The 14666-nt window shown below is 35.1% G+C and overlaps 1 protein-coding gene across 6 annotated transcripts; it reads right to left on the reverse strand.

Annotated features, from left to right (window-relative positions):
* Positions 1-2862: 2862 nt before the first annotated feature.
* LOC116163544 lies at positions 2863-14090 on the reverse strand. Of its 6 annotated transcripts, none has more exons than XM_031477530.1 (7): positions 13977-14090; positions 13792-13921; positions 13587-13705; positions 12763-13528; positions 4523-5422; positions 4418-4474; positions 2863-4012 (listed from the first exon to the last, which is right to left on the reverse strand). In XM_031477530.1, the coding sequence occupies exons 4-7, from the start codon at positions 12770-12772 to the stop codon at positions 3582-3584; spliced, it is 1398 nt and encodes a 465-aa protein (XP_031333390.1). In that variant the 5' UTR covers positions 12773-13528; positions 13587-13705; positions 13792-13921; positions 13977-14090; the 3' UTR covers positions 2863-3581. The 6 variants fall into 6 exon arrangements, with proteins under 6 accessions (XP_031333390.1, XP_031333389.1, XP_031333394.1 ...); XM_031477529.1 differs by having other exon boundaries at positions 13587-13739; XM_031477534.1 differs by lacking the exon at positions 12763-13528.
* Between the last annotated feature and the right edge of the window lie 576 nt (positions 14091-14666).

The following is a 14666-nucleotide window of genomic DNA, read 5'->3' on the forward strand; positions in this document are numbered from 1 at the left end:
CTACGTGCAAGCACCGAACGTAAAGCGGCGCAAGCGCATGTTGACAAAAATATACTATAATAATATAAATATAATATTTTTTTTCTACAACTGTCAAAAAAACCTGTCATTTTCTGACGAATTTCGAAGCGCGAAGTACTAGATTTTTAAACGGTTAATTAATAAGTAAGGTTGCCCTTGACAACGTGCGCGAAATCGTCAACAGTGAAAAAAAGTATTTCGCACACGTGACAAAGTTGAACTTAAACAGCAAATTTAATTAACAATCGGTTCAGTTGTAGAAAAAATATTGTATATAACGCTAGCGCGAAGTTATTTCGCGGATTTGACTGATATTTTAACTCGGCTTCGCCTCGTCAAAATACCTTCAGTCTCAATGCGCGAAATTGAACTTCGCGCTCTTGTTATATAAATAACTATTTTATTTAGTGTGCTGGAATTTGTTGTATATAAACGGCTAGGCAACACAGGTATTGAAATCAAAAGAGGCAGAGAAGTGAAAAGGAGGCAGAGAAGTAAACTTTCTCTACCTGTTTTCCGCTTCTCTGCTCCTTGGAACTAAACAATACTTCGCTGTTTGAATATGATCAGCGAAAAGTCACATTTGCCGTACGTATAAAAATAGTACTTTGTGTACCAAGGCGGGAAAGTGGTTGTTTTCCGGGGCGAAGGAAGATATGGCCAGGCGAGGCATAATAAATAATAATAATGAAATTGGCCAGTGGCGTAGCATCCGTAAATACGAATAGTAGCAGAAGTACCTAAAAAACAAGCTACTTTTAACTAATAATAAAACACGTTGAACATACGAATGAAATTCGTGCGTTGCCCTATTTATTAATCAGACACGAGTATAAACGAAACTTCCTCTTATCTTTTTTCGGGAATGCCTTTAAGACTAACTGTCTCTCCAGCTAAAGATTGTGATAAAATATAAATCTTAATTGTTTTCCGTTTGATTTTTCACGTAAAGCTGTTTCCGTACTAATTTAATGACTACGCCTATGGAACTTATAGTACATAGCGATCAAAAATGAATGAACGTCGAGTCACCTTTGGAATTTTTGTTTACATGGGAAATCGTACTTAACTCGAACCTCCAAAGGCGACTCGACAGTCACTCATTTTTGATCGCCCGATATAATTCCGTCCTTGAAGACGTTTGTTTTGTTATCAAAATTTGAATGAAATTGTTTCTGTTGCACGAAATTATGTATAGTCGTTCATTAAGCTATGAATTTTAACATATTGAAAGAAGAATATTCAAAGAAAATGCTTTACGATGAAAAAATGGAAAATACGTGGTAACGGCATTAGGCACATTTTCAATATTTACGTCTCAAATGAAATTCTCGGTTCCTCCTTCTCACTCCGGCTTTTGAATCCACAATCTGCACAATTCACCATGATTTTAAGTTGTTTTTTGTTTATTTCCTCTAAATTTAAGCGCAAAAACAAGGCAAAAACTCATAAAAAACGATATAACTTAAATGACATGTGTGCCACATATAAAATGGCCAACTTGTTTAAAGAGGTAACACGATTCATACACGGGCTGTACGGCATACGCGGTATCCATAGGGTACGGTGCAAAATTTACTCCAGTCTACTGTTTTTAGTTTACTGAAAGTAATTTTGTGGCGGTTATAAAATTGCTGACATTTACTGCGAATGCTTCTTTAAAATCTTACAACAATCAATACGCATGCGTGAGATTTACTGCAAAATACTCATGTTGCTTCTACCAATTTGGTGGTAAAAGCTGAGTAAACTGAGTAAAGGTTGTAGTACACACAAACAATGCGATTGACACTGTGAATCAGAATATAAATGCACTACATTTTCTAAATAATGCTGCATCCTGACTAAAGGCCCCCCTTCACGTGCAGTTTTATGTCAGTTTTGACTTTTGGACTGACGCTCCTTCAGTTAAATCCAAACTCGCATGTGAAGGGCTTAAACATGCCAGGCGAGCCGCGCGCTTCAGTTGCGGCGCGAACTGACATGGAGCGACAGCAAGATGTGAGCATGTAGATGCGGCTCAGTTCTCAAGTCGGGATTGACACAATATGACAAAGGTAGAGGTAGTACGCTTAAGATGTGTAAAAGAGAGATAGCTTCAGTAGAATGTAATTGATGAAATTTAGATTCGGTAGTCCTATGTTTCCCGTGTTTCACGGGTTGTTTGATTTATCTCCTTTAACAAGTCAATGTGTGTGGTTTCATTTCTTCTCAGATACCACGGTTTGGACCAATACTTTTTCCTCTTTCTTCTTACTTCCTTTTCGTCGTCCACCAGCAACAAAAAAGCAATTGCTTTCCTCTTCTTCAAACTCATTCTTTAACAGCACTGTTGCACTACCAGACTCAGGAACAGAATAAAACTGAAATAAATTAAAAATGAAGCGCGAACGTGTAGATGCAACGCATGTCACACATCGGGAGCGCGCGCCAGGAATTCAATCGGGGAGCGAAGATAAGAACTGCACGTGAAGAGGGGCCTTAAGGGAACTTTCCTTCTACGCAAATTTGTTACTGCAATAAACTCTTCAATATCGGAGCTACTGCTTTCTAATATATTTTGGATAACGTTATGCAGAACAATAAATTCATTAATGTCCCCCATTTCGGAATCGCAGTAAACAAAATGATAAAGTAAATTTCACACCTCAATCGTATAATCATTCATGGGCTGTTATAACGTAAAGTAAACAAACAAATGCGAGGTTAGAATTTGCTAATGATCCCGACTTTGAGCTAAAGATCGGTTACAAATAAAATTTTACTGTAAGCATTTGTAGTAAAATATAATTTTAAACCGGGTTAGGTACTTGAATTGCAATGCTCCGAATGCACGTAAATTGTAGAGTAAATTTTCGACCGTACCCATACTCTTTCCTAATCTAAGGTATTTAACTTCAACTTTACACTACAGCGAAGCGCCGCATATGTTCCTAATCTCCAATTGTGTCCTTTGATTAAGAAGATGTGTTTACACTTTCCACTTTATCCGGCGCGGCGCTTCTGAACGACACCCTTTATGCTTCTATTTTCTCTTGAATAAATTTCAAGAGTAGGTACCTACTCCTAATGGTATATCTTTATGATATTTCTAAAATGATTCCTACTAGTACTTCTAAACAAGTCCAAGGATCGAACAGGCCATAACCCATAAGTGAGGTCCCCCTCCACCGATCCTGTGATATTTGGAAAAATTGCAAAGATAAAAACTCCAATGTTTTCACCCTGTACCTTCGGTCGCCACAAAGTGCTTTTTCAAAAATCATCAAAGGATAAAATATCCTTATTCCTTAACATGTCCAAGTAGCTGCCAACGGTCCTCGCATCGCCGCTGATGGTAGCAAAGACTCCTGCTCCTTTACTGTGAGGCATCTTAGCAAAAAAGAACTACAATAGGGAAATATGTCTTATGTTAAATACGAAGCAAATGTTGGAGAAAATATGTACAAATAAATATACAGAATTTTTTACAAATACAACTCTTCAAATTGTCTGTTCCTTGCGAGATATTTTTGAAAGGAAATTGTAACTTGATCCCTTCAACGCTTTATTTATGTAGACTACTGTTGTTGCTGAATCTGTTCTAATTCCATTTCTTGGACCAACGAAAATATTTTGGTTTCAATCAAATTTTTATGATAAGGTGAAAATCGCCTAACCTTCGCCGCCACCATTTTGAAAAATAAATCGGAATCATTTTTGAAAACGGAAGGCCGTGCTTCGTTCACTTTTTTATTTGGAATTATGACGTCGGTGAGAATTGAAGGAGTCGATTCATTGGTAGATTCTTCGTCACTTCTATGCTCGAGTTTAACTGGAATTGGAGAGTGTGTTATTTCATTGGTTAAATGAATTTCACTATCATCCATAACGTATTTATAATCACTATCACAACGTCCTTGCGAAATGTCCGACTCTTGTGAAAGGGAATGTCTAGAGTCCTCACATGAAAAGGTGATACTTTTTTGCGTATCATTGGAGTTTTGGAATTCTGCAACAAACGCAAATGTTAAAAATGTCCTTAATGTAAATTGAGGTAAAAGATAATGAGAACCATTTGCTGCTACTTATGTTAAATATTTAGTATGTTCATATATTAATTAATCGGCTCTTGGCCCTAATTTCTGATGAAGGGAGGAATTAGTGTCCAATGTAATCAGAGAAATGACAGATTATTTCTACTGTAATGAATTGATAATGATTAGCACACAAACAGGACTAATGTAATATGGTGCTCTAACAAAATCTGAACAAATTGCACAAATGAATATTAGATATTTGAAAGGGGCGCGTAAAAACGGACCAAAAAGCTACAGTTACCTTAAGTTTACCTAAACATAGTTATAACTGCATCTTTTTATTTAAATTTATGATTATTTGCCAACAAACAAACTACCTTGTGTAATATTTTCAAAGGCATTCATCTCCAAATCTTTACCAATAGCAGAGATATCTGAAATTGATTCGATATTATTACTTATACTAAAATATATACATATACCTGATCTTGTGGATTGGGAGGTAACGCTTTTAACAATTGTATTAGAAGATCTGCACCGGGATCTCGCAAAAGTGTCATAAACATTAGACAGAAAAGTAGCAGATGACTTTCTAAACGCACGTCCTGTATATTCATATACATTGTCTAGTTTTAAATACTTCGCTATTTCTCGGGGCACTTTGGAAATTGTATTTCTTCCGACTACTTGATTTACACATCTACCACGTTCATATCTGAAGAATAATCGCTCATCGACCGCATTGTAAGGTCTAAGCTTCATATAAGTTTGTAACAGCTTCAACCAATCAGAAGACCCCTCAGAATTGTTTGTAATTATAAAGCTTCTTCGTATAGTATTCCGAGTTTCCAAAATTCTGACAATTGCTACATCATCTTTCAGATCTATATCTTTAAACTTTATTTTATGTAGTTCCCCTGTATGACAAGCGCCAACCACTCCCATTATCGCTACAATTTTCATCAATAAATAAATTTCATCTGGAGCTTCGGCAATGAATTTTTCAATTTCTTCTCTTTTAAATATTTTAGAAGTTCTCGGTTGGTATCCATCATTTTTCCTTTTAAGGAAAGCCTTAAGGCGTTTAAATTTTGAAATATCTTCATTCTGTTGAATTGAAATTGTTAGTTTCAGCATGGAGTACTCGCTCCATAAACTCGCTGGTGACTTTAAAACCTCAGAACGTTCCATAAAGTAAGCCATCATTACATTTTCAGTCGTTTTCTTAATATCCTTTGCTGAACACCATTTTGCAAAAGCGTCATACAATTGATTATAACGCATTTTTGATTTCTCAGGTAATAGAGAAGAGCATGGGATGTTATCGGCATCTTTGTTGTTTACCAAGTCATTAATTTCGGCTACTAAAGTGGACATACCTCCTAAAATGCATTTATTCTAAATGAATGCAACGTGAATTATTTTACTTAAGAAAGAATCAATTATTCTTATTATTACTGTTGAGTCTATGTAATAGATACCTCCTATGTCCTTAATAATGGTAACAATTTGAATTTCGTTCGCTTATTTTGCACTTTTGAATTAACATTTTTGGCAATTAAAAACAAACTAAATAAGAAACTAATGGTTTAAGTATAATGCCAAGACAATAAATATTCGCGGTAGAAAGTATCAAGAAAATTTTAACCACATGCATATTCCCTATTTGTTTTGTCTCTACAGGCTTCATAAAGATAGGCAATATGTATACACATATTACATGACCGCATGTAAAAAAAATTGGGTGATAGAGGGGATCAAGACCAGCACTTTTTCCAAATAAATCGAGGGTACGTGTTTCGTTTGCGAGTCACCCCCAAAGAAGTGGTGAAGTTTGGATTTCTTCTTTCATTTTTTTCTCAGCAACCATAAGAGTTACAAAGATGGGTGCGCGTCTTTGAATAGGTTTTCGGGAATGCCCTATCCGATTTTGAAAAAAATTTTCCAAAATTCCTACCACGAAAGGGCACACCCCTACTTGAGGGTGCAATAAAAATTCTGAGTTCGACGAAATTTGGTATCTGGGACTTTTTGAACATGAAAATGACGAATCTGAAATTAGTTTTTAAAATTTCGAAAAAAAAGTTCCACTGCAATTCTTGACCGGACAACAAAAATGGGGAGAATTCCACGAAATTTGGTGGCCAAATAAGAATGCGAGGTACTGTATATGGGAACCTGTCCATCGTAGAGGCTTGCGGTAAAAAAATTTATTACCAAAACAGCCACGAGCAAAACCTGGAAAATATTTGTAAGTTTCTGAAATGACCGCTAGGAGGCGTAACTGCAATCTGGAATCTAAAAGTGATTTTTCTGTGAATTCCGCTATATTAACCTCATAAAAAAATGTCCGGTCTTTGAAGACGACGATAATCTGAACCTTTATTGTTTGACAATTTTTCCTGTATTTCTAAAAATGAAGTGGTGGGGGGTATTCAAAGGTTTCCGTAAAGAACACCCTGTATCTTCGAAACGACTGAGTCGATTTTAACAAACTCGGGTTAATTGAAAAGGGTTATTCTTCGGCTACAAATATTATATTTAAAGTTTTGTTAGTTTCACATATCGCCGCTTGAGGGCGACATTTCGACATTTCTCAAAAAAATTAAATGCGTTGGTTTGATTTTTTTTTCATGAAAAAGTAGCTAAATGATGCCTAAACAAGCTCGCGAAAACCTCATCTCGATATCTTGTTCCTAACCTAAAATTTAGGCCTAAGAAAATTTTATACCCTCAAAATTTTATTTTTTTAAGCTAATTTTTCCGGATTTATTTTTATTATATAATGTGTGGCCCTAAGGTGGATCGATTTAAAAAAGGAAGCTTTTAATAACGCTGTAAATGCTCGAATTAACACGAGTTTGTTTAAATCGGCTCAGCCGTTTCGAAGATACAGGGTGTTTTTTACGGAAACCTTTGAATACCGCCCACCACTTCATTTTTAGAGATACAGGAAAAATTGTCAAACAAAAATTGTTCAGATTATCGTCGACTTCAAAGACCGAACATTTTTTTATTAGGTTAATATAGTGGAATTCACAGAAACATCACTTTTTTAGATTCCAGATTGCAGTTACGCCCTCTAGCGGTCATTTCAGAAAATATTTTCCAGGTTTTGCTCGTGGCCGTTTTAGTAATAAATTTTTTTACCGCAAGCCTCTACGATGGATAGATTCTCAGATACAGTACCTCGCATTCTTAGTTGGCCACCTTGTACATACTTGATGAGTTAAGGAACAAAATTGCCAAACAGTTCTTTAAAATAACTTTTCAAACAAAAGTTATACTCATTTGAAGATTGGGCCTTCGGATTACAAAGTGTCCCCCGCCTACTAGTGAGTGATCTAATTTCGCATTTAGTGAATTGAAAATGTCGAAAATGACCAGAGTGCGCCAAAATACCATGCAAATTTGCAACATTGCTGAATGGGCCTTATTCTGTGCTCTCTATCACTATTTACATTATGAGAGTTATTGAGAAGTGCTCTTTGACACAAACTAGTGAGTTTTACTATCCCATGTAAATTACGCTTTAGGTTTTATCCATTTAAAATTAAGTAATGTCTAGCGGCTCTGGGATCATACTTATTATACAATGCTGTGTAGTGTCAAATTTCTATTTCACATAATAAATCGCTAGATATGTCAAAAAAGCAGAGCTATTCTTATTTCTGGCTGTTGAGACGGTAAGGAACAGTATTTAAAGCTTCCCGTACCATGCCGTTGTTATAGAAGCTGCTCTTTACGCGATTTGCGTAAAGTTTAGAGACTTTAGTTTACTCTGAGATTCACATACCCACGACTACAGTGCCCTCTATCCGTGACCATATATTTATTTATTTATTTATTGAGATATTTATTAATTAAACATGTTGTTATCACGTAATACTGATATTTATGGATACTGATAGTTATTGGTGTAACATTCATAGCACTGCTTGTTCTACACAAAAATTCCCGTATTGCACGAATACTACCTATAAAATGTACATCAAATACCACCCCAAGCCCCAATTCATTCTTAACAGTCATACCGCCTACATCTGATCATGCTACATGCATGCGCAGTCTACAGTAAAATTTGGTACCTATACAAGAAATTATTTCAAACACAGTGTAGACCTACATAGGTTTAATGTAACAAGAATCCGTCTGCGCTGCATTAAAAATGTTTTACAAATATCTTATAATACGGAACATACGAAAAGTTTTCTTAAGAATTATGCTTATATTGCCATTAATTACGATTAGTTTAACAAACGTAGCGATATTAAGCTACTAATAGATATTTCACTTTGATCTGTGTCTAGGTTGGGAAGAAGATTATTGTCATTTGTCATATTCCACTGCCTGCAAGGTAGGTAACATTACTACCAGTTGGGTAAGTATATGTCGAGGTATATTTGTTTCCCATATGTAAGATTTTTTAAAAAATTTTAAAGAGGCGCAGATGGATTCTTGTTACATCAAACCAATGTAAGCACAAAGCACTGTATAAAAGAATTTTTAAATAATCTCCTGTAATACTAGTCCAGGTATCAGAGATCGAAAATTGTGCGAATAATGAAATAATTCCTAGGAAAGTTTTTTTTTCGTCAATTGCTTCTTTTTATCATTACAAACGACCCCATAAAGATTTCTTCCAAAGTTTTGACCCGGAAATATGTTCTTTTTTTTATTAACAAAAAACCAGGTTTTGTTTTTTCAATATGTCCGAAACAAGTACTTTTACACAAAAAATATCCTTATAAGAAATTGAAGAAAATCTCTACAATTTATGTATTCACTTTTTTTTGTAGGTCCAGTACATTCATCTACAGTTGATGATAAACCGACAGGACGGCGGAGGGGCGGGCCGCCCCGGGCGGCACTTTGAAAAGGGCGGCAAAAATAATCATATTGATAAAATGCCCAACTTTGTATATGCGTATCATTTAATGAGACGAAAAGTGTATAAGAAATAATCTTGGGAGAAGAGTTGAAAGGTTTTTTTAACAATATGTTGATGCATCAGTGTTGCTGGATGCGGAAGAAGCTTTTCAAAGCTCAAATTGATCAAAAACCACCTGCGATCTACTATGAGCACTTTGAAGTTGAGTAACTTAGCTATATTGTTAATCGAGCATACCCTTAACGACGAGATTGATTTTGACCAAGTCATTGCGAATTTTGCAGCGCTGAAAGCAAAAAAAATAAAATTATTTTAAAATTGATATTTAGTGATATTTCAGTTTTAATTACTCCCCTCCCCTAACTCATTGGGGCGGCAAGTTTGTATTTCGCCCCGGGCACCACGGTACGCCACTGCGGTAACCTTCAATGTTCAGTCTTATACTTACCATACGAGTGATACAAAACGATATATAATCTTAATAATTCGCTAACCTATGAAAATATATCGCAAAACAATAATGCAGAACTGTTTTGAAATAAAAATTTTCTTGGCATTATGTTACAACCTTAAAAATATGTATTGGCAAAAGTTTGTCAAGGCTTCTTATCGTTTTTAAGTTTTTCTAAAGTTCTCCTCTAATTTTTACCACGTTCCCCTCAATCCCATCTCGATTACTTCTTAACCAATAAAATCGTCACTCATGTTTTAAGCGAGATTGAGAATATTTTCTCGTTGGATCGGTTAAAAAAAGTGTCCCGTTACAGTTTCCGCCTAAGATAATGCCTCTAATGGCAACGCCAAAACAGAGAAAGTATTCTGGCACCTTTGCTAAAACATATTTTGGCGAAAGTTGGTCAAAGTTAATTTGTACTAAAAACTAAAGACCTAACGTCATAGCGTGAAGCCGTGAACTATGCTCTTACTAATGCACTAACAAACACATGATAATTAAATTTTGCCAGCAAAATAAATTCTCTTGGTATGTTATGCTTCCAGAGGTTTGTACCAAGTTACCACCCGGGTGCGAAAGTTCTGATAAACTACCCTCCTTTCTCTGCACGTGAAACATCGCTGTATATTTCCAAAAATTCCTAATTTAGTAAAATACCCAATCCTTTACAACATACATTTTAACCAGAGATTAAAAAAGTGCATGCGAGAGCGCGCATTATTTTGCAATGAAACACGAAATGGTTCCATGTTTATTGGTCAAGTTGAAAAAAAAAATATACTTCCGGGGCCCGGGCCGAATTTTTGCCAGAAATTTATATGGTGTTGGTTCATGACGATAAAACGAAGCGATTGACGACAAAAATCTTCCCTAGGAATTTTTTCAGCAAAAATATTTCTGACGCCTGCACTATACGGGAAACAGGTATACAGAATAATACCACCTACACCAATTGTTCCATATACCTGTTTCCGGTAAAAAGTTTTTTTTAAATTTTTGAAGCAGCGCAGGCGGATTCGTGTTACATGAAACCTATGCGTTCAAATTCAGGTTTCAGTCATGCATGCTTTATACAGGGTGGTGACTTGCCTAACGCATCATAGAGATTTCAATGTAAAATTCATAACATGCGATTATTGGCTCCCCAAATTATTTTAGACCAAAAATGTATTAAGGTTTTTTGTAGGGAAAAATTTTTACGTCAATCAACTGTATTAGTTTTCAATAATCTGGGATGCCATGGAATTTTATAAAACAAAAAGTAAACCCTTCTGTATTATAATTTTTTTTTATTTTTAGCTAACATAACAATAAAACTTAACAATAATCAATTTATAAAAGGTAAAACATTTCCTCCATGGGCACCGAAGGAGGTAAAGTGCCCATAATGGAGGCGGCGTTCCCCCGCTGAATAGCAATACTTATTCGCTGTTTTATCACATTTATTGCTTGTAATAGTAAATTCATTTATAAAATTTGTTAAATAAAATAAAAATGTATTCATTATCCGAGAAAATTGAATGGTTTAACGCGGGAAATAGTGCTCAAGTTGGCGCTTTGTTTGGTGTAAAATATCCAGAGAGGTAAATTCCAAGTCAAACTACTATTACGGGCATATTGAAAAACCTTGAAACTACAGTTACATTAATTAATATTTTTCATATTTGTAAATGTAACAACGCTGTTCAGAATACCAACGAAAATGATGCAAATGATAACAGCTTCGACGTTTTGGCTTTGGTAGCTGAAAATCCAAATTCAAGTTTGCAGCAGATTGCATCCAACGTCGGTCTGCATCATAGCCCTGTTTTAAGACTTTTACAAAAAATAAATTTCGGTCCTACAAATTTCAATGCCATCAAGAACTACGTGAAGGCGATTGTAAAAAACGGGTAGCTTTCTGTTTCGAAATTATGGAATGTAATGAATATCGCGACATTCTACAAAATATTTAATTTACAGACGAAGCAACATTCACTTTACATAACGAACCAAATGTACAAAATTACAGGAAATGGGCAACTAAAAATCCTGATAATTTGGTTCAATCAAGAACGCAGTATCGACAAAAAATCAATGTATGGATAGGAATGTTAGGACATCATATTATTGGACCCTTTTTTATGGAGTACAATTTAGGAGAACGTTTTCTACAACTTCCTCTAGAACACATTGCCCCAGCTGCTGCTGAAGTTGCAAGAGGCAACCAAGAACTTTGGTTTCAAATGGATGGCTGTCCTGCACACAACAGTGGTGATGAAAGAGAATTTTTATCGAGCAGTTTTAACAATAAAGTTATTGGTCCACGATGTACTTACAATCACCTGGCCTGCAAGCTTTCGACGAATGACTTTTCTTTGGGGGCATTTAAAATCAAAAATTTATTCTGGGCAAACTTTTCAAAATTTAAAAGAATTAAAATTCAAGATTTCCAATTATCAATTAGCAGCAGTCATGGTAAGGCAGCAGTTTGAAATGGATTTTATGATCGACTTGGTTACTGTCTTGCAGTTAATGGTGACTTATTCGAACATTTATTGTAAACTGTTATGTTAGAAAACCGTTTCTAGTAATTTGGTCTTTCTGTATGTTGAATTCGCTGTTCTAAAAACGAGTCTAAATATAATACTTTTTGATAGACTTTGATTTGTTTTATAGCAGACATTCCATGGCATGACGGATATTGGCGTAGTTTTGTATTATAAAATTCCCTCGAAAATTCCATGGCATCACAGATTATTGAAAAAGATACGGTTTTATTTTTCCAATTTTCTGTCTTTATTATGAAAAAATTGAAAACTAATACCGTTGATTGGCGTAATAGCGATTTATATATCAGGTACATAAACTGGGTCTTTATGGACGAGCCGTTTATTTAGGTGAGCGGGCTTGCGAGCGAGGTACAGATAAACAAGGCGAGTCCCCATAAAGCCTATTTATGGACGCGATATATACAAAGCTTTATGTACGACTGCAACAACCCTTAAAAATGAAAATTTCATAGTTCAATAAACGATAAAATCTATATATCATTGACAACAGATGTCAAGCATTTGTCAAGTGTTTCTAAAATACTTGAATTTACCTTGGATTGACACCTAAGTACGACTGTCACTATGGTCATTAATTGCAACTGTAATCACCGCATTATCAAGCAGTCGTACATAAAAATTTTTTTCTACAAAAAACCTTAATACATTTTTGCTCTAAAATAATTTTTTGGGGAACCAATAATTGCATGTTATAAATTTTACATTGAAATCCCTATAATGCGTTATGCAAGTCACCACCCTTTATTATGCACCCCAATTTAGTTAATTTGAAATTTAGTGCTAAACATAAAATATTTTAGTTAAGCGACAACAGTTTCAAATTACCTATGAACATTTGGAGAAGGGCGTACTCTGCGTTGCAGGTATAATCCACATCCCTTGCTAAAGGAACATTACATTGCTTTATTTCATCAGAGATGGGACAGAACCTTCTTGTGGTCAATGTAACATGTGTAATTTAATAAATACATTATTCATCTTATAATTCATTGTCCATCAACCACTATGTAAGCACTGTATAACAGTTTCTCTCTTGCAATACTTCAAACAGGTATACGGAACCTTTACCTGAAATTTTAATATAACTCTGGCCAGGAAAGATTGCCGGTCACAGAAAACTTGATCCCGATCTACAATCTCTGTCTTTCGTAAGGGGCTAGCAACTTCCGGGATAGTATCGTGTCAATGTTGAACGAAAAGACTTTTTGTTCAACATTAGCACGATCCTATTCCAGAAGTCGCTCGCATCTTAATAAAAACAAAGATTGTAAATCGACACAAGGTGCGCTGTGACCGGCAATCTTTCCTGGCGAGAGTTATATAGGTAACACCTCGGGTAATTCAGAACCTTGTTTGTCTTGCTGTATAATAACCTGAAGTTGTACCTACTAGTAACTTGAACAATAGGGCAGCTCATCATAAATTATCTTCCCCACTTGTATAACAAGAGATTTACTTACACAGGAGGGTAACAAGGGCTTTTACTTATCAATGTTCATGTCAATGACAATGTCTTTGTAAATAAAACCATTATTACACTCCAACAACTACGTATCTGATCTTAAGCATAGGTAGGTACATTACTAGTTACCTATAATAAATACTTACATAAGAAAGTGAACGGGAAATATCAGCAAACGTACACCTACCTAACTGAACAAAATTTCTATCAATGACATTTCAGAAAGTTGTTCACTTCTTATTTATGAAATTCTAATCAGAAACTTGAAACCCAGATAACTATTTGCAGTAATCTGGATGTAAACACCTACAAGAAAACGTAATGTATAATGCACTACTCTCTGTAATTAAATAAATGAATGTTTTTAATTTTGAATAGTATGACACACTTACTAGATATTCTTTCTTCATACATCTTTGCTTTTACTCCTTGTCTTGTGTAGCTAAAAATTTGTTACATAAAGTATCTTCATTTCAATTTTGTTTAAGATATGTGGGTTTGCTTATATGCAGTTCCATATATCTATAAATTATGATAAAAAGATATTTATTCTCGTTTCTTGCATGCATATAAATACCCTAAGTATAGAGAAAAATGAACAATTTATGCAGGTTTTCTTTCTACCGATTTCAAACAAACAAACCTACAAACAACACCGACACTCGATAGTGTAGTTCACAGACCATCAACGGTATTATAAATTCAATGGTTGAATGTTGAACTATATACATACTACACTCGCAGATAATTTGTAGCGTGACTCTTTACTATGAGAAATGTAAAATTAGAACCTACGACCTACAGTCTGCTTGGTGTCGCACTCATCTAGCTTTATGACGTAAAGTCACTAGTGACTTTAATAAGATTTTATAAAGGGATTAACCATCATATAATAGCTATTTATGTATCAAGTACATAAACTGAGTCTTTATGAACGAGCCGTTTATTTAGCCGAGCGTACATGCGAGCGAGACACAAATAAACAAGGCGAGTCCCCATAAAGCCTACTTATGGACGCGATATATACAAAGCCTTATGTATGACTGCAACAACCCTTAAAAATGAAAATTTCATGGAATTCAATAAACGATAAAATCTATATACCTATCATTGACAACAGATGTCAAGCATTTGTCAAGTAGGTATTTTTAAAATACTTGAATTTACCCTTACCTTGGATTGACACCTAAGTACGACTGTCACATTGACAGGCGGCCGTTTTACTTTATCATTATGGACTAGGCCATAATATTGCAAATCATGGCTA

The sequence above is a fragment of the Photinus pyralis genome, unplaced genomic scaffold (assembly GCF_008802855.1).
Source record: "Photinus pyralis isolate 1611_PpyrPB1 unplaced genomic scaffold, Ppyr1.3 Ppyr1.4_LG2, whole genome shotgun sequence".
In the NCBI taxonomy this organism is placed as follows: Eukaryota; Metazoa; Arthropoda; class Insecta; order Coleoptera; family Lampyridae; genus Photinus; species Photinus pyralis.